The sequence below is a fragment of the Zeugodacus cucurbitae genome, chromosome 6, assembly GCF_028554725.1.
Source record: "Zeugodacus cucurbitae isolate PBARC_wt_2022May chromosome 6, idZeuCucr1.2, whole genome shotgun sequence".
NCBI classification, from domain to species: Eukaryota; Metazoa; Arthropoda; class Insecta; order Diptera; family Tephritidae; genus Zeugodacus; species Zeugodacus cucurbitae.
This window is the reverse complement of record NC_071671.1, coordinates 60,039,536-60,067,289: the sequence shown is the minus strand read 5'-3', so window position 1 is coordinate 60,067,289 and position 27,754 is coordinate 60,039,536. Positions and strand designations below refer to the sequence as shown.

Genomic DNA, 27,754 nt, shown 5'->3' with positions numbered 1-27,754 from the left:
TTATTTATTTAATACGTAACATACGTCTAAGTTTTAAAACCCATTTGAAAGTATTCGAACTATTAATCTTTTGTTTAATTTTGAAATTAGTCAAAATCTTCAAAAATCGATATAATATATACATAAAATAATGTATATTAAATTTAATATTTAATTTAATAATTATAATATTTTACAAATTATTTCAGTACCTTCCAATTGGCAAACATTTCACCACTATATTTTACGTTCCCACTATTTTTCAACCACCCTCAATTGAATGTGTACGGTTTCGCTTTATAAAAAAGTGGCATCACTCCACACAGCGGCAATGCAGCTGTCAGTTCTCTGCAAAACAATAACAAGAATTGCGAACACAAAGTAAACTGTCAAAGTGTCGAAAATCACCCAATTTACCTTCCGACCGTAGATTCATAAATAGTTGCATTAATGCAAAACTGATTTGTGGTGTCTGTTGGAATTTTGTAATACTTTAGAGTTTAAGCAAATTGTGACAAAAGTGAAAGAAATGGTTTAATTTATATAAACCAGAAAATGTATGCTGCATAAATATGTGAATTCGTATTGAATTTGAAAGTGTTTTTTTCTGCTGTGTAGTGTGTATTCTACGTGCGTAGCGAGTATCTACTCCGGTGTTCCGAGTTGTTAATTGTTGGCGTTCCTATGCGGTTTTTTGTAATTAGTGTGAAATAATTGCATATTCAGCAATTTATGAATTTGTAATGTATATAATTTAAACATAACATAACACGAAATCGAAATAGAAAAATTTCCCATCAATTATTTGTAAAACGAATGTAAACGTTCAGTTTAACGCTGTGACGAAGATTTCATCTCGTGCCAATTACTGCATTTTTGTTTTTGCCCAGACAGCATAATATAAAGTAAAGCAAAAGGATACAATTGCAATATAAACGGGAGGATCAGCAGCGGAGAGTGCCTTTAAGTGTGAGATTTTAGGATATGAGAAACGTCTTCTGATTGCCTGCCTCAAATTGACTCCACTAAGGTAAATATTCAAATTGTATATGTGTACATATGTATGTATCATATGCGCAACCAAAACCATTTGCTGAAGTGTGGGGCATGGAAAATTTTGTGAAGAAGCCATGTCATTAAAAAGATGTATGCGATAGTAGAAATGTAAAATTTAATGTTGAACCAAAAGAAAAGTCACTATTAATTTTACAGTCGAATGGGATTCACATAAGTGAAGCACTAGATGGCGTTAAATACATACTCAAATTTGTAGTGCTTGATGTTCAACTTAGCAACAAATAACAATAAATAAGTAACATACATATGTATAAAATTGGGAAATCCTATAAGTACATACATATGTACATATGCTGTTACAAGCATCTTCCCCACTTCATTAGATATTTAATGAACTTAAACGTTATTTAAAATTACTTTTAAAATTTTGAATAATATATGAATTATGTCTTTTGAATTTGTAAGTTTTTACCTCATTGTGCATGTTTTTATGCATATAAACGAACTCAATTTTTAGTATAATTCTCTTAAAAAAAGATATTTTCAACAACTGAATTGTGATAATATTTGAAAGGCTGTTACTTCAATTGTCTATTAGTCCAAATGTCTTACTCTTAAGAATATATTAACACACTATTTGCTTTCAGTGATACCTACCAAAAATATATTTTGTCTAAATAAAAAAAATAAAAATAAGGACTTCTCAAAATTATTCAGTTCATTTGTTATTTCTTAACACTTAAACGCCGGCTGTTCTACGAAATTTTTTTTTTTTTAAATTTTCATGTATAAATATGCATTTTGAAATAATACATCGCGTAACGTGTTGCTTTGATATATTCGTTAACTTCTAGTTCAATCGTCACTTATATGTGAGCTTTGTACTCATTTACGTTTTGACTTGAGTAAGAGTGCATCGAAAAAATAATTTCAAGAAAAATTTTGTACTTTCAAGTGACTAGTGCGAAAGTAATAGTAATTAATGAGAAGCGAATATTTGGAATCTTTGTCATTATTACTATTTAATTTGATGTAAGTGTTGATAAAAATTTTAAATATTTAAATTTAAATTTTACGAAATAAAACTTAAATAGTCCTCCTCAAGGGACCATCAGGTGCTCAATAGAGAAGTAGATTTTCTTACTTCAATATGGAAAATTATAATAAAGTGATTAATAAAAGTGTAAAAAATCGCATAATTTGTATTTAATAATGTTGAATGTCAGAGAGGGGTACATCGTTTTATTCATCGGGATGATCCCGAAAAGTTCGTTAATGATTTTGATTGATCGTATAGTGACTGTGAAACTAATTTTTCTAACGACGAAAGCATCGCTGATCCATATGTCACTATTTCGCGATTCGACGTAATTTGGGATCAGATAGTGAATATTATAATCAAGAAGACCCGGAATGTGTTGACAATATTTTACAGATGTGTACTGACAATGACGACAGTCCAGTGGCTATAGGAAATCAATCGGAGTTATCAGGCTTTTAAGGGTTAAGATTATTTCGGTGCAAGTACATATCTGATTTAAGTGTTTTTGCGAAAGAATTTTTGTGGCTAAGTTATTTAAAGCCTACAATAGGCTATTAACTCTTCCCTCTACTATTTCTTTATACAAATTCTTTTCCTGCTTTGAATGCTATAATATGTTAAAGCATCCATATGTTATATAAAATTAAACACAAATATTCAAAATTCGATCCCAAATATATTTTGCATACGCGTGAACTTAACAATTATCATTTATTTTGCATTTTACTCATGTCGCATGTTTGGAAATTTCGTCATTGACCAGCAATTCGGATATATTCCTTATATAAAATACACTTGAGTAAATATATAACACACACAAACAGCTAATAAGCGAAAAAGTAGGAAAGAGAGAATAAGTAAAATAATTAAATAAAAGCAAATCTATAGTATATATGTATGTATGTATGTACATATATTTATACAAGTGCACAATTCATAAAAAGAAACTTATTGAAATCCGTTGAATACTGATTAAACTTGAAATAATTATTTTTTTCCGTCGTCATTATCAATTATATTTATTTTATTAGCATTCTTACCGCTGCGGTTAATATGAACAACCCTGTATCAACAAACCAGCAAAACAAAAACAAATATTTACTGAGTTTTTGGTTTTGTCTTTGCCTTTGTTTACTTCTTCTACTTTTTACGTTTAGTTCATTCAACCCAACCGCAAAGGAATGCTAATAAAGTTGACCGCTTGGATAATAACTTTGCGCCTTTATAGTATCTAATCGCACATAAAAAAAAGTCGCAGGTAACAACAAATTTTTTGGTGGTCTACCGTTTGTAGGCACTTTTGTTTATTTATCGCAATTGTTTGTATTTGATTAATCATTACTTCTGATTTAATTACACATGATTTGTTTAAACGTTCTATTTGTTGTTTGTGTGGTGAAGTGTTGAATTTTTTGATTTGCTCAATTTGTTTATTGTTTTGTTAATATAAAGTGGTATGCAGTATACAATTTAATTGGTTATTTTAATAACAAAAACAGTAAATGCGTATTGTATTGGCTATTGTCTGTGTGTGTGTGTGGATTACTAGGTCATTGGTTCAGTTGTGTTGTTTTTGAGAAAATGCATGTACACGTGCCATTATTGCTCGCACAGGAAAAATTGAAATATTTATGTACAACTGCATACTTTGTTATTGATAATTTTTTTGCATTTATATCCTACACGACAAGAGAAAGTATGGCAAGCAACATCCGTTTTTTTTTACTTATTTTATTAAAGTTATAAATATTTATAAACGAAATATTATTAATATTAGCAAGAAATTAAAAATTAATACATTTTATTCATGTATAGTATTTCCGTTATTTCCGATAAGCTGCTATTTGCTTGCAATCTGAATGCTGTATGTGTTTAAAAATTGAAAATGTACACAATTCAAGTGCAAACAGTTATCAGCAGCAGCAAATGAGGTTTCACAAATACTATAGAATTTAAAATTTTTTTATATGTAGCTCATTTAAGCTTAAGGCAGTAAAGCCAATACATTATTTGCTGAGTTTGGTCACTCACAGTTGTTTTGTTAATGATCACTTAAGGTTAACTAATTTGTACTAATTTAGTTTTGAAAATATAATTACTTTAACAGTTAAAAAATAATAATTTTTGTTAAAAAAAAAAAATAATTTTTGTATAAAAAAAATAAATAAAAAATATTGTAAATATTAATTGACTACATATTTTCCAAAAACAGTTAATTGCGGTTCAAAGTATGTCATCACAATATTTCCTTTCACTTTGCCGCGTGTATGGTATAGATGGCCAACAGTTTATTTATACGCTTTCATGCTAATCTATTTTCATCACCTACCCACTTTCGCTCCCCACACACACACACACATACCGGCATACATACATAATTATGTACTAATTGATCTTTTGCTTCGTATACTTTGTGCTTTTGTTTCACATTTCAGTTGATTTTCTCATTTTTCCTACACAATATATCTTTTACTTTTCAATTGCAAATTTATTAATCCATTTTTTTCCTAGTTCAGCTATTTTTAAATTGTGCCACTTTGTCGCCCATACAAATGTACACACTTATATATATGTATATGTAGAGGTGTGTATGGATTGCAACATTTAAGCCCACTTGTCCGCACTTGATATTTGACGTATATACATATGTTTATGTATATTTGTATATATATGTATGTGGCAATGTGTTAAAACATGCCGGCAGCCGTACGTTCGGGGATTTATTAACGCTAACAACAGCTGTTGCCGTTGTGACCAACATTGTGCGCGTCCGCTCACCTTATTCGAGCGTGTATTCGCCCATCCACCTCCTCCCCACAGACAATGTGTGGCGGCGGTGGCGGTTGCTGCAACATCGTCGGCCGCGTCGATGTTGGTGTCTGTGGCAGCGCCCCGGCTGTGTCCATTCACTTTGCACCACTGAGGTGTTGGGTGTTGCGGCCATTGGTGGCACTAATATAGTCCGTAGCTTTAGCGCCGCATCATTTTGCCAACGTTTCAGTTGTAATTAACGTGCGAATCCAATTGGTAGTGATTGTCGTTGTAACTACTTCCCCAACAATGGCAGTTCGACGAAGATTTGCTGGCGTATTGTTAGCTCACTATTGAGCCGGTCGCACGTATTCATCATCTTGCGTTGTGTTTTTGTTATTGCGCTGCTGGATGACGTCGCTAAATAGCAGCTAAATCGGGTTCGGCTGCTAGTTGCTTAATTTGTTGTGTGTGTTCGCTGTTTTTTTGGAAGCGGAGCTCTTCCGAAATTTTCGGGCGTATTACTAGCGAGTGTAATGAGAAAAATGCTGTTGGCGCGCAGGTAGGCGGAAAATATGCAATTTTCAAATGTTTGTTTTTGTTGTGTTGCTGTGCGATGCATAAGGTGGATAATCTAAATGAAATAAATTGAAATGTGGAAATATGAATGAAAATATATTTTTTTGGAAAACAAATTAAAGAGGAAATAATAAAAACATTTGAAATTATAAATAAAAGTGACAACTACTCATTTAAAATATAAATAATATTAAAAAATCAAAATATTGAAATACGATTAAATTAATTGACTAATTAGTGATGAACCAACTGAACTATTACTAAATATATACAATTAAAAATATAATATATACAGTTGTGTTCCAAATAATAATAGTGCGTGTGTTAGAGTCGTATCATTGAAATTGGAAAAAGAGACGAAATATATTATGGAAACATGAAAGTAAATTCGTTCTTTTTGGAGGCACAGGTTCACGAGAATATGTATTAGGTCTACAACTTTGGTGCCGCGGTTTTTTTTTTATATAAAAACGGTTACAAATGTCGATGAGCCTCAGCCGCACTTTTCTTGGAATTAAAAAAGAAAAGCAAAATTTTCCGCTAATGTCGAGAATTCGATTCAAAAAGTGACATTTTCAGTTGAGAATAAGTGTGGGATGCAAACAGATCTCTACAAATATTTTGTTGGCTTAATGTTGACACAAATGTCCAAGATCGATATAAAAAAAACCGATTTAATCGATCAGTGCTTGCCCCTAGAGAAAACTATTGGAAAACGGCGGATGCAAAGTTGTAGACCCAATACAATGATATCTACACTTCCATAGATCAACATGTCTACGTTGCTATTTTGAATAGAACAATGTTACCTTATACTGAAAACTAAATGCCTCTGAAATGGGTCTTCCAGCAGGATAATGACCCTAAACATACAAGTCGGCTAGCCAAGGAGTGGTTTCGTATCAAACGGATTAAGGTCATACCGCAATAGTACGGCCTCAATTCCGTAGATAACCTATGGGGTGATATTCTGAAAAGTAATAATCGCGAACTTTGGGTAATATTGAAGGATTCTTGGGAAGAAATACCTAAAATCTGTTATGAAGGCCTAGTCAATCTCCCCCCATTCTTTGAATCTATACATAATTTTTAGATTTACCTATGTTTCAGATACTTTTTTAAACCAAGATGTGAAATACTACTATTTGTTGAAACACGAATTTTCGAGTTGTTTTAGTTTTATTATTGTTAATGAAAAATTTTTCGGTTTTATATTAATAAAAGCCATATAATATGTAAAATTAATGTTTCTGTTATGTCCGTACGCAATTTCAACACGGAAAAAAATTAATAAACTTTTTATAAGAAATTCAAATATTGACTTCGTAGCACTATTATTATTTTGAACACAACTGTAAAAATTTTGAACACAACGGAAAATGAATAATATAAAATAAATAAATTAATGAATCAATAAATTAATAATAAAGTGTATTAATTTTTTTTTAATTTTAATTTTTAAATTTTTGTGTTATTAATTAATGGGAATACATATATCGTATATTTTAGTATTTTCGTATTTTCAAATGTTTGACAATTTGAAGGGTATCAAAAAATCTTTCAAGTAATATATCAGTTTGCAGAATTTACCGAAAAAGCTGTGGTGTATATATATTAGTTATAATATCTGTTCAGTTGGTTGGCAACCCTGCTACAAAAATTTAATTTTTATGACTTATAATAAATAAAATATGTTTATATTGTTTACTGAATATAATTGAAGCATACAATTATGTTAAATAAATCTCAATTTTATTGGCATTTCAACTAAATAATTTATTTGGTTCAAATTTATTATAAAGAAATTACATTGAAAATTTTGAGATTTAAACTTGCATTCCCGAATGTGCTACAAAAGTATTTATAAATAACGGGTGATTTTTTTGAGGTTAGGATTTTCATGCATTAGTATTTGACAGATCACGTGGGATTTCAGACATGGTGTCAAAGAGAAAGATGCTCAGTATGCTTTGACATTTCATCATGAATAGACTTACTAACGAGCAACGCTTGCAAATCATTGAATTTTATTACCAAAATCAGTGGCAGAAAATCCGCTTTTTTATCGACAAATTTTGTTCAGCGATGAGGCTCATTTCTGGTTGAATGGCTACGTAAATAAGCAAAATTGCCGCATTTGGGGTGAAGAGCAACCAGAAGCCGTTCAAGAACTGCCCATGCATCCCGAAAAATGCACTGTTTGGTGTGGTTTGTACGCTGGTGGAATCATTGGACCGTATTTTTTCAAAGATGCTGTTGGACGCAACGTTACGGTGAATGGCGATCGCTGTCGTTCGATGCTAACAAACTTTTTGTTGCCAAAAATGGAAGAACTGAACTTGGTTGACATGTGGTTTCAACAAGATGGCGCTACATGCCACACAGCTCGCGATTCTATGGCCATTTTGAGGGAAAACTTCGGAGAACAATTCATCTCAAGAAATGGACCCGTAAGTTGGCCACCAAGATCATGCGATTTAACGCCTTTAGACTATTTTTTGTGGGGCTACGTCAAGTCTAAAGTCTACAGAAATAAGCCAGCAACTATTCCAGCTTTGGAAGACAACATTTCCGAAGAAATTCGGGCTATTCCGGCCGAAATGCTCGAAAAAGTTGCCCAAAATTGGACTTTCCGAATGGACCACCTAAGACGCAGCCGCGGTCAACATTTAAATGAAATTATCTTCAAAAAGTAAATGTCATGAACCAATCTAACGTTTCCACACACATACATACATATGTATGTATTTTTATATGTACTATAAGTAAGTCAAATGACCCAACATGCATATTTCATTAAGCCGCATTATGCAGACTGCAGCAAGATATCGCATGCAACGCGTCTGCTGCCACAATACAATACTGCATAGTATATATTGTTGTTGTTGTTGTTGTTGCTGCTGGTCCACACTCAGTGCGGTGTACGCGTGGTATGAGTGATTGGCTGTGTCATTGTACTGAAATATTACACAGAAGTGTGCTGCTGCAGGTTATGCATACGCGACGTTGCACCTTTCCATAGCCACTACAACACAAACAAAAAAACCGTAATAAAATAATAAGCAGAAACAAAGAATACAATGAAAAAATGCTTAAGCATGTTGCATGCATTAAACCCCCATCATACTAACGGTACTACTACATGTGTTGACGGCATTGTTTGCCACATTATACATTGGCTTATTATCCTTGAAAGGATAGCTACTAAAATTGCTGGCATGTGCATTGTGTTTTATTATTCTTTTTTCCATTTTTGCCACATTTGCTGTGCGCTTAGTTGCAGCTGCAGCTTATCACAGCCATATGTATATGTATATGTATAATGCACTTGGTGGCATGCAATCATGCGCACACGGCCTACATTTCAAGGTTACCATACACCTGTGTCAGTCAGCGTCGCTGCAACGTCGATTTAATTGTCTGCAAACCCGCCATCACCCGCTAAGCCAGGTCCGTCCCTTCGCTTGGCGCTTGACTTGGCTTGGCAGCCTATTGGACCGCTCGTTGCCTGCACTTGGCACACTTACTTGATTTGCTTTGCGAGGTGCCTAAACAGTTTCATTAGTAACTGGATAATGTGTGTTGTGTGTTGGCACAAAGTGTTCATATGACCCTTGTGTTTGCTGTTTATAATTTTTTTTATTTTTTCAGATTTTCTGCCATTAACCACTAGACAGCGCCGCCCAACCTCTCGCAGAAATATGCAAATGTATATGCAGATGACATGCAAATGAAGCGAATTAGATTTGCGGTCTCTTTTACAGTAGTACATATGTAAATATAAACGCCATGGTCGCATTGTGTCCGGCAAAGCAATAAACACGCAAGGCGCTGTTTCACACGCCTTGACCAACTTAAAATGGTATATGGTGAATACAGGGTGTTGTGAGTTTATTGGGATTTTTTTAATATTTTGAACTAAAAAGCGTATAAAGAGTATGATCATTTACAGTATGAATGTAGCAAGCAAATCTCTCCACAAAGATATTATTAATTTCTTGAAGGCAATATCTATGAAGGCAATGTAGTAATCTAATAATATTTTTCAATCTCTTTTCCGCAAACTAACAAAAATAAATTTCTTTCTCGTGCTTTCCTGAAATTTAAGTTCAGTTGCACCACCCAGTATATAACCACATGTGTACTTTTCGAACTACTCGAGTACCCACCACTTTCAGGCGATGCCACCCACTGTGCTGCACAGTGTGACAGCTGCCACGCAAACTGACCAACAACAACAACAAACACGTGTTATAAGTGACACAATTGCACACACAAATACATGCAGATTCATATATGTAGATGTCTAGATATATTCTAGTAAATATATTCCCATTTGTTTATTCAATATCATTAGTTGACAGTCTTCATACGCCGGCGCTAATCTTCAACACACGCCACACTTGACAAATAAACGCTTGTGCGCTGCACTCTTACTGATTTGCATGTGAACAAATACTCGCACATCAAAGGCGAACGGTAATTATGGGTTGCACTCTACCATTTTTAAAAGTGTGGCGGATAGCGGCCTTTATCGATTGTCTGCCATTCAAACTTGGTCATTAGGCAAAATCGATATGACAGCGTACATGTCTACAAACATACAGACAAGCAAAAATTTATTTCAAAATACATAGATAAATTTTAGTTCAACAGTTTAGAGGCGGGTTGTGTTTCATTATTTCTATAATGAAGCTTCAGCAATGCTGATAACACATTTACAATTTATTTTTGTTGTTGTAGCGATAAAAAATTTTCCTCAAATTTGTGGAACACTGCCGAGTTGGCTATTCAAGGTGTCGAATAAGTTCTGTTTCTGTTCAAAGAATCTGATTGACGTTAAATTGAGATTTCCAAAATGTCCGAAGCTCTTTAACTGCCATATTTTTAAAAAGTTAATTTTGGGAACTCTATATTTATATACATATGTATTCCTCTTCTATCGATTAATTTGTGTCCATCGATAATTTAGTTGACGCTATCTCTGATATTTAACTATAACTCGTTTCTATATTTCATAAGTTATCGATATTTTTATCGATTTCATATAATCGATAACAAGATTTGATCTACCTTGTATCGATTGTAATAGTTTTTAAAACTTATCGATACTTTTTATCGATAATTTTCGAAATATCGATTACTTGTATCGTGTTTATGTTATCGATATAGATAAAAAATTAAACGCTACAATTTTTTTTTGTTTTTTTTTGCAGTAATTTTTTTTCTTTATTTTTATTTTAATTTTTTGTCAAATATGTACGGTGTATTTAATAAATCGCATGCACTTTTAGTGACTATAAAATATACATATGTTTTGACTTTTTTTTTCCATTAAAACTAGTAAAGCACATCTGTTTTGTAATTAAGCAGCTTCCTTAAGTTCACACATACCCGCTTGATTCCAGCTTGGCGGCTGCCGCATAGGTGGGTAGGCCCGTCTGATCGATGATTTTGCTCATGTCGACTCTTATAATGCCGCTATTCGCATTTAGAACATCCAAAGTATTATCCTCGGATGAATTCGGCGAAGGAGCTTCAACTGAAACCATGCTTGCTGCTGCCTCGGTGTCAAAATTCGACGAGCTCGCTGCGTTTGTTGAAGCTACAACATCCAAATTCGCATTTTCGGTTAACTCGATGCTCTCAGCTTCCTCCAAGCTCTCGCGCTCTATTACTGCCTTGCCATTTGCATTGGCATTCTGATCAATCATTTCGGCGGTGCTTTCAACAGCTGTATCGTTGCACAGCTCGCTAGACTGCGCATTCAGGTTGTTAGCGGCATTAATTGCTGCCAAACTGTTGTTGTTATTGTTGCCATTACTGTCGTTATCAATAATTACAGTGGTTGGGGACTCCAAAATATTGACGACACACGCACATTTGTCCAATTGCCTGTGGCTGAGCGCTTCTGCGGTCATTCTGCCTTCTGAAACCACATCGTCTAACGCAGTCAGTTGTTGACAGCTGTCACTGACCCGCAAATCAGCGCTGCTGCTGACTTCACCTACATTTGCACCAGCAGCTACTGGCGCCACCGCACGCCCTGCGGTCACTGCCGCTGCTCCTGTTGATGTTGAAGTGCTTGCGGGCACGTCCAGTCCACTCTCCACAGACTGTGTGAGTGCGTCATCGACGTCGTAACGAAATTTACCGCAAAGTGGGCAACCGCGACGATAATAGGTGCTGTGATGCGAGAGGTAACGACGTGCGCCCGATTTCGCTGTGAATTTCGCGGGCAACGTTAATGGCAGCGGCAATGATTTGCGCGCCAACAACATCGGTGATATGTGACTACGGCTGCTGTTGTTATTGTTGGTGCCGTTGCTGCTGCCGGCGGCGGCATTGCCAACTGCCAGACTGGCGGCGCCGCAGGGTGAGGAGGTGGCGTGTGAAGCGCGCACTGCCACTGCGGCAGCGGCGGCGTTCCACATATTCTCGACCTCGGCGCGTTGCAGCGAGCAGCATGACTGTGCGTTCAGCGCTTTCTTCATGTTGTAAAATGCCACAGTATTGCTGTTGTTGTTGCTGTATCTATTATTCGACGTATTCGGCTTGCCGCAGGCAAAGAAATTGCTACAGCTATTGCCACCAATGCTGTTGCCGCTGATGCTGATGTTGCAACTGCCGCTCAAATTGCCGTTGCTGTCGTTTGTCAGCGTATCCATTGCCATGTTGCTCGTGGCTGCCGACGCGGACATTGTTGGTGTTGGCATGTCGTTGACGGTCAATGTGGAACGATAGCCGGGCGGCGGAGAGCTATGTTGTAAATGCATTTGCTGTTGATGTTGTTGCTGCTGTTGTTGTAGATGGCATTGCTGTTGATAGAGTTGATGTTGTAGCAATTGTTGCTCTTGCATGGCCACGACGGCATCATACGAAGGTGGCGGTTCGTGATGCAGTGTCGCCAAGGTGGTGAAACCATCGCTGGACTCACCCAAAAATAGGCCGGACGTTTCATAGCTCTGTGGAGAGATAAATGAAGCGATTGAATTTGAAGAGCATCATCAAATTGTTAATCAATAAAATAATGACGTTAATTTATCTAAGTTGAAGGCACATATTTCTGAAACTGGTTTTACAACTATTAGGTCTACAACTTTACTTCCGCCGTTTTCCAATACATGTCTCTAGAGTCAAGCGCAATATATTTATAGAGATCTGTTTGCATCTCAAACTTGTTCTCAACTGAAAATGTCAATTTTTGAGCCGAATTCTCGACATTTGCGAGATGGTCTCTAGGATCAAGCACTGGTCGATTAAATCGTTTAAATCGTTTTATATCGATCTTGGACATTTGTGTCAACATTAACCCAACAAAATATTTGTAGAGATCTGTTTGCATCTCAAACTTGTTCTCAACTGAAAATGTCAATTTTTGAGCCGAATTCTCGACATTTGCGGGAAATTTTGCTTTTCTTTTTTAATTCCAAGAAAAGTGCGGCTGAGGCTCATCGAATGCTTTCGGATACGTATGGTGAGGCTGTCCTAAATTAAAAAAAGCCTTAAATTTACAAAAAAACGGCGGAAGCAAAGTTGTAAACCTAATACTTTTATTATGAACCAAATGTAACCAGTCTGTTGAAGACTAGTTCGTAACTAGTTATAATATAACGCATTGTTTTTTAATATTATTAAATTCTTTTTTAAATATTATTCGTGTAAAAAATATGTATATCGTAAATTTTGTTATAACTCTCCAAACATTAGCTTTGACTCATCCAAACACACTCATTGAACAAACACACAGTGTTGTAGCACACTGTAAAGTCTTTGATTGTTTAAGAATTAGACAAGTATTGTCTTTGTACGTTAGTGTGTGTTATTATTTGGCAAACAAAAACCTAACTCTACACCTTCATAGCTTGTAAATGAGTAAATATTACTTGCGTTGCGCTGGTTTGGCAAATATTCAAAAGGTGCTTACACTTATTTGAGGCGATGTTTAACGTTATTGTTTATTTTTCTATTTTTCTGCACTAATTTTTACTTATTTATGGTTCCAATGCTTGATTGCTTGACTTACAATTATGTAAATATTAATAACTTCTTGATTTTACAGACAACTTTGTATTATTGATATGTATAAATATACTGATATGTTATAAATGTTAAATGCGTGGCATTTAATATTGAAAGCTTGCTTAACTTTGGATATCATCAACTAAAAAATGAATTTTATTAAACCGAATATTGTTGTTGTATAATTGTTACTATATATATATATATATATAGTGGAAATTTCATAACTCGAACTTCTATAACTCGAAGATCTCCATAACTCAAACTTTTGTATTGCCAATAGCTTTTAGCAATCAAATTTCATACAAATTTCCTTATAAGGACAACAAACGACGCCACATTTTCTCCGCTATTTTGACATTTCTCTTCAGTAAGGCCATTTCATAATGGAAAGATATAGGATCCAATTATTAGGTCGAAATTATTAAAATTTACTACCGAAATTCGGAGTCATTTCTGGCGGAATGGCTTCGTCAATAAGCAAAATAGGTCATGCAGCAATGCACACGTACTCCAAGAGTCGCTATTGCATCCCGAAAAAGTTACGGTTTGGTTTATGGGCCGGCGACGTTTTCTTCCGTGATTATCAAGACCGACACGTTACGTTATCAAGACTCAATGATAACCGAATATTTTTGGCTCGAATTGGATGATATGGACTTGGACAATATGTGGTTCCACAAGCCACACAGCGAATGTCAAAATCGATTTATTGATAACCAAAATTTGGTGAAGATGTTATCGCACGAAATGGCCCGCCGCAGTCGTCCGATTTGACGCAGTTAGACTATTTCCTAGCCCCGTCAAAATTATGACTATGATCTATGTCAACAAGCCAGCGACGATTGACGAATTTCGTAAGAATATCGAACATGAAATTGCAGCAGTATCGGCTGATTTATGCTTGAAAACCCTCTAAAATTGGGTTCAGCGTCTGGACTTCTGCAAGCGTGCCTGAGCTGACCACAGGAGAATAAAGAATTTCATTGATATGCCAAACCGTTTTTCTTTTGGGTGCTCTTATTGAGAATCCCTTTACATACATGCCCCTCAAGTATTTATTTATATTTAATTCTTTTTTGAACACCCTCGTACATCGAAAAAATGCCGGTGCTGACTCAAATATTATAAATTCCAGCTGAAGTGCCTGATTTCGAGCACTTTTTGCAACAATACATTTTGTTTATTATGAAATGACAAACCAAACTGAGTAAAAACAAGCTGCTAAAACAACCAATTCCGAAAAACGAATTGCTTTGATGAAAATGAAATATCTAAAAAACACCCGTTATATCTATGGATGTATGAACTTTCACATAAATTTCGTTACCCATACGCCCTGGAAGCCGTTCAGCACTAGTTTAGAAATATTGTTTTGATTATTTCAAACAATTTCTTTCAATTTATTTTAACTAACTAACTTAATTTAACTAATGCGTATGAATTGTCAAGAATATCTATGCTAAAATATGTATTTTTTTTTTTAAGAAGTCAGTTTGTAAGCCCTTGTGGCACCGAACATGTTGCTTTCTTACTATAACTTACACTAAACAAAATGTAAGCAGTTCAATTAATTTTCCAAACCCACAACTTAGAATCCCCACTTACTTTTTAGTTTTATTCAATAAAGATACGAGGCTCATACTTCAAACGATTACAATCTACTACCAACATATCACACTTACTATGTTTACGTACAATATACTATATACATATACTATAAGTACACATATACTTATATATACTACAGTTACGTATCTATGTGCTAAGTAAAGAACAAAACAAAAAAAGCAAGTGTCCTATAATACACTTTACTTGCTTGTCCTATTAATTTACTGATTTAATGATGGCAAATGTCCGATTTAACCCAAAAACTTATCACAGCAACTGGTGTTGACGCCGTCTTTAAAGGGCAAAGGCAAAGACAAACACAAGTGTCACATAAAACTTAATTATATTTACTTTAGTAGAAATGTAGTATCAATAAAGTCGAAGAAAGACAGGTCAACTTATAAGAAATGCGCTTGATTTAATGTGGTGGCCTGGAGGAAACGCTACTATTTCAACTGTTTTGGGTGGGCAAAGTGAAATAGTGAAAAATGGTGACACACGCGCGCTTGTAGTGGATAGTCGTAAAATCAGATTAAGGTGAAAGAAAAGTACTGCAATATATATATATATATATATATGTATTGTATGAAAGAGTCTATTTCTTCTGAATCGGAACATTTAGTTCAGTTCAAACATATTTTACTACAACTAATTGCAACTACTATATAGTTTTTTTTCCATTTTTCATTTATTTAAAATATCAATTAGCCGCAGACATCGCTTTACTTTACTATCATCGCTTTGTTTTACTATCAGTTGCACCTAATTACTTCACATTATCTCATAATGCACGTACCTAATACTTATATTTTTTCACGTATGTATGTGGTTAATATTGATGATTAAGGCTATTATTAAATGGGCCACACACATGGGTGCAACTAATGTGTGTATATCTGTTTTGGAGGTTACAGGCTAGTTTAGGCCTAACTATGAAGAAGGTTTGATAAGTCAGTAAATCGCTTAAACAAAAATTATTATTACTGCCTCGTATCTTCCATTCCTTGATACCAACTAAATATTTGGGTATTCAAATTGTGTTTTTGAACTTTGAACTTGAATTAATTTAGAGTACATTCTTGATTATTTTTGTTTGGTAAAAATCATGCATAAAATACTCGGTATAGTTGAAGATGCAGTGACTTATCCAACTTTCCTTGTATTTTGTACTATTTTAAGTAATCTCCTTTTCCATTCTACTGAACACTAGTCGAATTTACATATCTACATTTACTCATATTCACGGTTAGTCTGATATCCCAAATTCTAATATTGATTAGTTTACCTTTGTAATAAAAATAAACTATTTAGTTGTCTTCTTATGAAATATACATATATCCATAAAACCGAAAATATGCACATGTGTATACGATCGATAATAGTTTCACGCGTATGTTTACACGTAATAAATAATTACTATTCGGGTGTACCTAAATTTCACAACGTGCTACTCTCTATTGAAATTGAAAAGCTACTTTCTTTTGAAACTGAGATGGAGACTTGGCCATATGGCCAATTGGAAGAAGGTGTAAAGCTGATGAGCTGGCAAAAAATATGCAATTTACTACTGAATAGCTGGATTTGACTAGCGCTGGCTAACTAACAGCCCTTCCGAAGTCGCAATTGCTTCTGTTATGCGGAAGAGGTCTTCTCGTCCACGGCAAGCCTTTCCTTTTCCTGCTTTAAACTATAAATTGACGTCAGTAATGTTAAATATCTTACCAGACACCATTTGTGGTCTCAAAGCAGATTGAAGCTGAAACATCTGAGATGTCACAACTTCAGCTATCCATTTAAACTAGCCGGAATAAATCACCTAAGCATATCTGTAATGGATTCCAGACCCTTTGTCAGTGCAGGACATACAATCTTTGTACTTTTCTCCACAAGCTGTACAAGTATGTTTCACAACTCAGAGATCCGCCATAACCCATTCTATATCTCTCCCAAAAATATTGACCTTACTGAACCTTTTGTACCGATTTATATTTATTATGTCTGAGCAGTTTACTTCTTCAACGGTGGAAAATTATCTACTCAAGGTTTTTTTTTTCAAATTTGGAAATATTTTATAGACGCTGAGAGGTAGCAAGACGAGGCTGGATGGTGATATTGAAACCCACCTGAGCAGCTAACAAAACAAGACTCTTCGGGGAATCGGCGATAACCTCAATTACACCAAATTTAATATTATTGGCTTTATAAATAGTGCTTTCGGGTATAAATAACATTTTTGATTTTTTGGTTAGCTTCCAGATCACTGAATTTCATGGTTACCTTGTATTTAGCTGGGAAAGAGTATCCACTTAACTTATTTATGACTGAATCCGAGTTAAGGTTATATTGTTCCCATATGTGCTGCGCATTATACTCTGACAATATTGTCTCGTTTCTTTCTTCTATTGCACCCATCTCTAATCACTAAATGAAAGCAGCTGCTAATGATTACACAATATTACTCTGGGCTTTTGTTGATTTAATTATTTTTGCATTTCAAATATGCACCTCTTGTTAAACTATCTATTTCACACTGCAAATACCCCTAATACCCAATTAAGAAAAATGTGAACTGCATTGAAAAAGGCACTCGCCCTCATTAAGGTGATTAACTGGCAACTTACCTGCTCCACACTATATATTTCCATATTGGGATCACTTTCAAGCCATTGGTGTTGTTGGCGATATGCGGCTTCGGTGCGCTTCTTTATGTTGCGATGGCAACAATAACAAACAACGCATAAAATGGTGGTAACCACGGAGAGCATGGCGCTGCAAGCAAAAGGTCAAATACAAATAAATATATTATACTTATATAAAATGGTGAAAAAGGAAAAAATTAGAAGAATACATTAATATTAAAGTAAGAAATACGGTAATTCTATTTATTTCGGGTTAAAGCTGTTAATGTAATAAGTGTGCAAGTAGTGACGTCATTGACTGGATATGACGTGCAGTGACGTATATTTTCTCTAGACGAAATTTGGGGCGTTTATGAGGGTTTTCGTTCGCTATAAATAACCAAAATGTGGGTGTCATTTGAAAAGGGCCCCAAATTCAAATTTCCCGAAACTCATTGTTTCCCACTTATGCGCTTTTATTGTTTTTAACAAATATAAATGAAATCAATAGAGTGACCGGCGTAAAAGTGGCGCGCGTGTTCGCGTGACTTTTGTTTTACTTTAGGTCAATCGCATTTAACATGCAAGTTACTTTTTTATATACAAATATATACATATATATCTGTATGTACATATGTTTGTGTATATTCTATATTTCTAATTCGGTAAATACAAATAAAGACATTGTATACTGCAAACAATTACATTTATATTTATGATCCAAATGGACAGTCATTAATCGGTCAATATTCTTGACAATGGCCATAATGTGGAGCTAATACCTGCAGTATAACAGTTGCAAGTGCTCAACTTCAATAGCACGTGGATTAATTGTAATTTGGTGGAAAGATATTGCAAACATTTTTCATTTAAATGGAATACATGCCGAAAATGAAAGCGTTTGCTACTGTTAATGGAATGGCAGTTGAGTTTGCTTTGTAGACACGTCATTATTTGTATGTATGTGTACTGGTGTAATTTGTTGTAATTGAAACAGTTCTTTTTTTGTCACACTGACGTTGATTGTTCAGCAGACCATTATTGTGGTCGTAAAAATGTGTAATTTAGCGAATAGCGTACAAAATTGAATATTGCATACTCAAATACATCAATTATTTACTGGAAAAATTAATATTTTTTAATCAATTTTTTTTACTTAAATATTAAACTATAAATAATATGAAAATGCAAGTTATTTTCGAGCTTCTCCGTCCAACCTCCCTCAGGTTTCATTATTTCAATAATAACGCTTTTGACCTTTCATCGAAAAATTCGATAATTAAATCTTATCGATTTATAAATGTTTCACTTATCGAATCTCTTCATAATTATCAATTAAGCGAAAACTACTATTTCTTTACATTTTTGTTATAATGGTGGTTAGAATTTATATCAGACAGTCAAAACCAAACAAAATGAAATAATTTATTTTGTAATAAAAAGCAGTCACTGTTGACAGTCATAACTTTGAAGTTGTAGATAATTTCGTTTATCTGGGAACCAGCATTAACAACACCAACAATGTCAGCCTTGAAATCCAACGCAGAATCACTCTTGCCAACAGGTGCTACTTTGGACTGAGTAGGCAATTGAAAAGTAAAGTCCTCTCTCGACGAACCAAAATCAAACTCTATAAGTCGCTCATTATTCCCGTCCTGATGTATGGCGCTGAAGCGTGGACGATGACAACATCCGATGAGACGACTCTTGGGGTTTTCGAGAGAAAGGTTTTGCGCAAGATTTATGGTCCTCTAAACATTGGCAACGGCGAATACCCCAGACGATGGAACGATGAGCTGTACGATTTATACGACGACATTGACATAGTTCAGCGAATAAAAAGACAGCGGCTACGCTGGCTAGGTCATGTTGTACGGATAGAAGAAAACACTCCAGCTCTGAAAGTATTTGATGCAGTACCCGCTGGAGGAAGCCGCGGAAGAGGACGACCTCCACTCCGATGGAAAGATCAAGTGCAAAGTGACCTGGTTTCACTTGGTGAAAAGTGGCGCGTTCTGGTGGATTCGGCTATAATCGCTTAAAGCGGTTCCTACGCCATATATATATATATATATATATATATATATATATATATATATATAATAAAAAGCAGTAGTTGGTAATTAAAGTTTTTGTCTTACCAAGAATCAAATAAAAAACGACTTTACTAGCCGCGAAATGTCAGAATTTCTTTTTCATAAATAAAAAAAATAAAATATGACGATTTATATAATAATAGTGTTTTAATGCGATATATTATAATAAATCGATTAAATTTATCGAAGGGTTGTTGATTAATTATTCACAACAACATCCTGATTACAAAACTTAAAACAGCAATGAATTTCATATTCAAAAATTAACTGAAGACAGCGGTAAATTATAATGTGAAATAGAAAAACAAAAATAATAATTTTATCGAAAAAATGTAGACGTTGAATTAGAATAAAAATAAAATAAAGTAAAGCTTAAAATAACAATAAAAATAATGGAATGAACAGCGCGTCAATTTAAAAAAAGCTTCTTCCTAAATCATCTGAAAAGAAAAAAAACCAAAGTTGATAAAAATACATGTGCAGATGCGGCGCATTTTGTTGCAACACATGAGTATTGGACTTAAGAATACTGGAAGTTTAAAACAAAATTTTTTTTTTATTTTAAAAGTAAAATGGTCTGATGAGACGAAAATAAATCGTTATCAGTCTGATCGTCGTTCCCAGTACTATACACGAGACCCAAACACGATTACACCAAACCATGTTTCACCAAACAGAAAATCATGGTAGCGGGTCAATCATAGTTTGGGGGTGTATCACCAAAAATTGTGTAGGGTATGTCGTCTGGTACGCATTGATGGAATCATACGTAAGGAACTTTATTTGAAAATTTTACAACAAAATTTGCTGCTCTTGCTGCTGAAAAAGTTATCTTTCAACGAGACAATTTAATTTCATTTAATGACCCGAAGCACATGGCTCGCCTTGTACAAAATGGGTTAAAATGTCCAAAGTTTTCGACCCTTACATGAGTACCAAACACCGCATATGAATCCAATTCAAAATTTGTGGGTTCATGCCAAGATGAAGCCGGCGAAGTACATTAATTCTCTAAGTGGGTATATGAGTTGTGGGACCGAACTTAAGAAGTTTGGAATGCTGTATCCCCGGTTTGCATCAAAATAAGTATGTCCAACCAGTTGAAATATTAAAAAAAATTAAAAAATATAAATGGTTGATAACGGTAAAATATGCGTACTAATATATTAAGAAAATATCGATTACATCTGATAATCCAAAGTTTTTCTAATTAACAGAATGAGATCAATAATAAAAAAACTATCAAACCATAACAAAAGAGATATTACTTAATTAAAAATAAATAAAAAAAACAGAACTTATCAGACAATAAATTAAAACAGAAACATTCAAGAAAGAGTCGATATGCACTAAAAATATTTTATCGATTTTTTTGACAAATAGCTGAACATACTACAGATTTCTATGAAAACTTGAATGTCTCTGTTTTATATTTTACATTGACATTGTCTTCGTAAATTTCAAATGGCAGAAACAAATCAGCAGTTACCAAAATATATATTGTCAAAAACACAAAAGCAAATGTACAGAAATCGTATAATTATTTAAAAACAAATTAATTGCATATTTCTAAAAATTAACAAGCGATCGCTTAAATTGATGGTGAATATTTGGAGCTACGTTAAATGAACGTACCGGGGTATGGTTTATGTAATATTATTTTCTGTTTTTAATCAAATTTATTGTGCATTACGCACATAAGTGCATAAATAATAACTGTACTCACCCGCATAACAGTAAATTGGCATTTCCATTAATTGTATGTGGATATGTCTGATGACCGCCGCCGATATTGCCACCGCTACTAATGCCGCCTGGACTGTGACCGATGAGACCACTTATGCCGAAACTGGCGCGTATCGTTTGCATGCCGCTGCCGCCGCCGTCCGCGTATGTGTTTGTCATTAGATTCGTGTATGTCTCATTGCTGTCATCATTGCTGCTACTGTCCGTGGCGGCGCTATCATCGGTGTAACTATCATCGTCGATAATTGCATGTTTATTATTGTTGTGTTTGTTATTATCAGTTGTTGTTGTGGTTGTTGTTTTTGCTGCTGCTCCAACTATTTGTGTTTGCTTTACGTCAACATTTGTTGTTGCAGTTGCTGCTGTTGTTGTTGTGCTGGTGGTCATATTAACCACATTTGCTGTGTTGTTGTTGTGCTTATTGTGCATTAACGTTAACGGTGCAATTACAGCTAAACGTCTTAAGGACATCATCGAGACTCTTTTGTTATACGATTTAACGCTGTATTAGTTGCGAGAGTTAGTAAACGATTGTGTTCCAAGAAGTGATTATAATTTTCTGACGTAAATCTGGATTATTTGCGCGTTGTTATTTACATTTGCTTTCTTAAGTATGCCTATGGGAGGGAGTGGTATACGATGGTTATAATCATAGATATAAAATATTGACAAAAAATAAAATTATTATTTTATGTACTGTTGTTTCTACTATATAAAATTCAATAATTAAGAACGTCAAATCTCTCAACATTTAATTAAATATTACAATTTAAAGATATCCACAACATAACCTAAAAAGTAGATTGCTAAAACTTGGATTTTTTTTATTTGATGTTATGGATGGACTGCCAACTTCAGCTGTCTAAGTGGGATCCATCAAACTTTGAACCTAACCTAACTTATATTCACCCAAATTGAGATAGAAGTACATTGTACAGTGATCAGTTTAGAGCTCCAAAATGCCCAATTAATTACTTCAACTAGATTAGCAGTGTTTTGAGAACATATTTTCAGAACCTCCAAAATGCCGATATATTAACTTAAAATCACTTCTTTTATCCTGAATTATTTATACGTGATTTATTAAATTGTTGTTTTTTGTATTCAAGAATATACTCCCATTGTATTATTTAAGCAAAATCAAGTTCCTACTGTAGTCAGTTTAAAGTATAAGGGAGGGATCTGGACTTAAATCTGACCAAGGAAGTAATATTTATAATGTTTTATGTCGCTACAAAAACAAGGATATTTTCTCGTCATTGCTACAATGCCTGATATTGTTTGAAACTTATCTCAAGGGCTGGAGATCGTAGTAAAACTTAATAAATGTTACTCATACGACCTGTTGTGCCACTTCAGTAAATTCCATGGGTGCTTTTTCATTCTTGTGTGTATATTTATTTTGAGTTTTCGTAGCTTTATGAAGAACTCAGTTTAAATAGGGAGATTATTCCGTGTTACTTTTGGTTTTAGTTTAGTTTTAGATACCATGGTTTTGTGTCTATTTTAAATTTCAATTCAATTCAAGTCTTAAAAGACGTAGGAGGCAATTTTTGTAACACTTCTTTCTTATTATTATAAATACCGAATTTCTAAGTAATCTACCTATTCAATATAAAAAAAATTGCAATGCGCCTAATTGTAGGCAACATATTGTTTCCTACATTTTATCACACATTTTCATAACAAGAATAAATATTCCTGAAGTCGTAAACCTACTACCCCGATCGTTATAAATTAAATTAAACATATAAATGGCAATTAGCGAGATTATTAGGTTATGTTGTGCGTATATAATGTACACTTCAGATAATGTAATTTTCAAAGAAAATTAAAAATATGTATATAAAAGGTCGTGGTAAAAAAACTAAATATTTAGGAGAAAATAATAGTTTAAAATTTCTAGTATTATTTAGTATAGTTTAATTATTTATAATAGCTTAATATTTAAATCAATTTTATAATAATTTCACTTCAGCTCTTAGTATTGCTTCAAAATTATGTAACAATTTTTATTTTAAATTTTGTCTATCACTTCATGTCTACAATTATTTAATTATTTAAATAAAATTTAATTCAAGTATATCCATAAATTTTGTGTTCATATAAATATAATTAATAACATTCAACATATTCAAACTAAATCCCTTACATGGCACAAATCCTTACGGTAAATTATTACAAAACCCTTTTAGGTGATTAAATCACGCACACAAAAGTCAGAGTCATCGATTAGTTCACAGATTTACAAAAGAAGAGCACACACACTCACGGTGATTAGTTTCAATTTAATTTGACACAAATGAGCAGGTAATATTTGTAATTTTTTCTTTTATCTACAATTATAAACCTTTTAACTTAATGAAGGCACTTTAACTGTGATTGCAACTGTGATTACTTCACTGTTAATCAGAAATCACTTGGTTTGCTCACTGACAGTTATATTGTGTTAAACACTTTTCAAATAACGATTTTCTTGCTTTGCTTCTATCGTCCATCACGACTACGCAGCTCGCTCACATCTAACAAACTAGTTGGACAGGATAAAGAGTACGTGCTAGCGAGTCTAGTCTAGTCTAGCACGATTGGTAGTTACGAACAACAAATACCAACACATTGCATGGCGAATCGATGTGTTTACATACTCGTATAGCTCCTGCCACCTGCCGTGTGTTCGTGCTCCGTTTATACACCTACTTTCCCTTTGACCGAAGCGTTTGCTGTACTAAATAACGGTCCAATATTACAAATAATAATACTATGCATCAGTTAATTGCACCATAATTTCAGAAGTTGGTGTCTATTTTGTATGGAAACTTTTCGATGTTCGACATATTATTTCGTGTTAACGGAATCTATTTGGGGAAGCATACAAATGTAAAATGCTTAATATTTAATAAAGTGCACAACGTCAGCGTAGCGTAATTTAATTTGTCATATGTGTAATGTTCTAAATTTAACTTTTTTTAAATTGAATTTTATTTTATCCCGTCACGTAGTCCATTAAGTATGTAAATTGTATGATTCTTCTAAAATTACTTTACTGTTATATAACGTATTACATAACTTTTGAGGAAATTATTTACTTTAAACACATAATAATATAGAATATTGGAAAAGAACAGCTGTTCCTCTTTATTTTCAAATTCAGCCTAAATGTAGGCAACGTTTTAACTTTGAGTGCGCTTCAAAATAGATAAATGAAAAGCTAAATTGATGCTTATTGGATATTCCTTAGAAGCTACTATTTTAAAATGAAAAACATGACACGTTGCCTGCATTTAGGCGTTTTCTTCAACAAGTTTTTACTTAATTATTTTTTTTTAAACTTCCGCTTTAAACTAACTAACTAGGGTAACTGTTAATAATAAACTGGATATTGGTAAATAATTAGAAAATATTTTATTGTTATATTGTAATTTGTTATATAAATGTTGCCTACATTCAGGCGCATTGTGAAATACTAACGTCTAGAGAAACGTTTTTATTTTAACAAACAACATAAAAAGAACATAACAAATTGTAAAGCGACTAAAATATGGAAATATTTTTATTTTAATAATTTTTGTTAATATTTTTATTGATAGTTTTTTTGTGATTTTTTTTGTGTTTTTTTTTTGTGAATTGTAGTTTTTTTTTTCAAAATATATATCCTTTGTTTGTTTTCACTTAATTTTGCTTCTTACATTGTTTTGTTTTTTTTTTTCACTATTTAATAAAAAAAAGTGTTTTTCTTCCACTTTACGGCAACCGACTTTGTGAACTACTCAGTACTTTTTCTCACCGTGTAACCTTAAGCGGTCGCATTTACACGCACAGTCATAACAAAGGATACACTCGCACGCACATCGACTCGCCTGTCGAAACCAATTCAACGTACAACTTGACACTTAGCCGCCATTTGTTCAACTGAAATCTGCCGACCGCCAACAATATTATTTCGAACGATCCACACTTTTCGACAACAACAAATAGACAAAACACACATACTAAAAACCCACACACACACAGGCACCCAGTGCCACAAGCTTGCAAATGCTTGCTCTACAAACACAACAACAACAACAACATATGAAAATATATGCATAACATAAATGCATAGACCACCCATTTCCGGGCGCCACCCAACGACCTTCCCAACGGCAATCGGCTCATTCGCAAAGGACACGCAACTCTTGCAGATAACAATCGGCTACTACAATACGTACACTTAACGGTATCGAATCGAAACACTCTCGTCGCCGCTTGCGGCTTTCGCAAAATGCTGTGTCGGCTTTTGCTTGCTTGTTTGCCGAATAACAGTGCTTTATTTTAGCGCAAGTTCGGAAATACTGTTACAGTAGACAGATTATGTGCTAGCACGAATTGGGCTAACAAAAGAGAAATGCCGCGTTAAGCTCTGCTCTCTTTTGTTTTGGCACACAAAGCAAAACAGTTAAAGAGTTGGTTAAGCACAATTTGCTATTGTTTTTCCTCATAAATTTAACTACTTGTTAAGGTGTGTTGTATGGCATATATACAAGCTATATGGTGAATGTTTTTGGCCATAAGATTGGCTGTTAGAAAATTGGTTCACTTGAAATGTAAAGAAGTGTCTGCCATTTCGTGTTCTTAACGGTAAAAAGAAGAATACTTTTTTAAGATTTTCTTTTCTAGTAAACATTAAAGGTAATACTTACGAGTAGTGAAATACTTATTAAATATTTATTATTTGATAGAATCACCTACTTGAAACATTCTTCGGCTTTAAGTATTTTTCACGGAGTTTATCCTACACTCCATGTACCATAAATCAGAACGATATCATTTTTTAATATTATAACCAAAAGAAGTACGCGGATCGTTACATCTAGTTAGGAGCCCTAAAACATGAGGGGTTTCACACATTTTTCCTGAGAAAACTTCTAAATTTATTATTTTAAGAATTTGCACACAGATAATACTTACGAGTAGTGAAATACTTATTAAATATTTATTATTTGATAGAATCACCTATTTGAAACATTCTTTGGCTTTAAGTATTTTTCTCGGAGGTTGTCCTACACTCCATGTACCATAAATCAGAGCGATATCAATTTTTAAGAATTTAAAAATTTGCACACAGATTATGGTACCTTTGAAGAGTATTGAATAATTTTTTATTTGTAAAAATAACAGTTTTTGAAGCTGCTATAGCATACCTCCAGGAACTCCTACCAAAAAAGGCGTTTTACGGTGACCACTATATATTCGAAGTGGATCATCTGACATGAAAAAAAACAAACGCATTTCGTTAAAGGAATATATAATCTTGTAATTCGGAAAACAATTTTTTTGGCAAAATTCCAGCTTCTCAATTTTTGCTGTTTCTTGTGATAGTTTTGCAGAAGCGCTGTCGAAATTGGATTTCTATAAGATTAAATATAAATTTCATTATATTAAATATATCTCTAAAATATGTCGGTTTCCCGAAATTTTTAAATTTTCTTACTGTTGAGCAATTTTTTCGTTCACATTGACTTTATATTATCATGATTGACTTACATTTTAAGGTCTAAATACCTCTAAAGATAGGTAAACAAGTCATTACAGCAGTCATAAAAACGCAACAGTCATTGTGTAATTAACGCAGATGAAGCAGCTGTGATGACAAAGGGTTATAAAATACAGCGAATCAAGTTATTCAAGGTCACTTAAGTGATAAAGAAGTAAATATATTTTTTTTTTATGTAGGTCCCGAAATTAGTTTTGTCGAATAGGATAGTTCAAAGAAGGGGACATTCTTTCAGAGCTACTGTACACTCCTCATAAATCTGTTCGAAAAACTATAGATATCAAAATTTTGGCGGATTCTTCTCTCCAACACGCCTCGATTTGTTATCTCATCAGATGCTATCGCTGTCCAGACTTCTGCGTATTATAACAGGGCGACTTTGAAGAGATTCCGTGAGAGATACATCGAGAGTTGTCGAAATCGAAAATAATTACAAACTAATCTGTGTATTTCTGATATTCTGCTCTCAAAAATATGTATAATCTCACTTATTTGTTTTAGAAAAGAATCTTGCTTATTTCTGTCAATATCTTATCAACACAAAAAAATTCAAAGTTAATGTTTGGGATTACCAGAAAAGCAATTCATCTTGGAAAACTACTGAGATTAGTGTATTGAAATTCTAGCGTAGATAAGGCAAGACTAATTGCGAGATTTATAATGTGTTGTTTATGACAATATTTTACGATGATTTGTGGAGATAATTAGAGATTAAATTTTATATCTCATAAGCTACTTAATAAAATTATTATCTGCTACA

General features: G+C 33.8%; 2 protein-coding genes across 6 annotated transcripts in view; one reads left to right on the top strand and one right to left on the bottom strand.

Moving 5' to 3' along the window:
• Positions 1 to 414: 414 nt before the first annotated feature.
• Positions 415 to 27,754, top strand: part of LOC105218594 (probable beta-hexosaminidase fdl) — a 41,042-nt gene continuing 13,702 nt past the window's right edge. The window contains exon 1 of one of the 4 annotated variants that reach the window (XM_011194291.3): positions 415 to 1,009. Coding sequence is in view for 3 of the 4 variants with exons in the window: in XM_054234905.1 (XP_054090880.1) it covers positions 1,979 to 2,028 (50 nt within the window). In the remaining variant the exon portion in view is untranslated. Of the gene's footprint in view, positions 1,010 to 1,823; positions 2,029 to 4,966; positions 5,352 to 21,132; positions 21,355 to 27,754 lie in introns of those variants that run through there. The other 3 variants (XM_054234905.1, XM_011194289.3, XM_011194290.3) reach the window with 3 other exon arrangements.
• Positions 10,596 to 26,957, bottom strand: LOC114804749 (uncharacterized). Of its 2 annotated transcripts, none has more exons than XM_054234906.1 (4): positions 26,642 to 26,957; positions 21,442 to 22,078; positions 17,623 to 17,770; positions 10,596 to 12,333 (listed from the first exon to the last, which is right to left on the bottom strand). In XM_054234906.1, exons 2-4 carry the CDS (start codon positions 21,933 to 21,935, stop codon positions 10,753 to 10,755), a joined length of 2,223 nt encoding a protein of 740 aa, XP_054090881.1. In that variant the 5' UTR covers positions 21,936 to 22,078; positions 26,642 to 26,957; the 3' UTR covers positions 10,596 to 10,752. The 2 variants fall into 2 exon arrangements, with proteins under 2 accessions (XP_054090881.1, XP_028900255.2); XM_029044422.2 differs by lacking the exon at positions 26,642 to 26,957 and adding an exon at positions 23,614 to 23,920.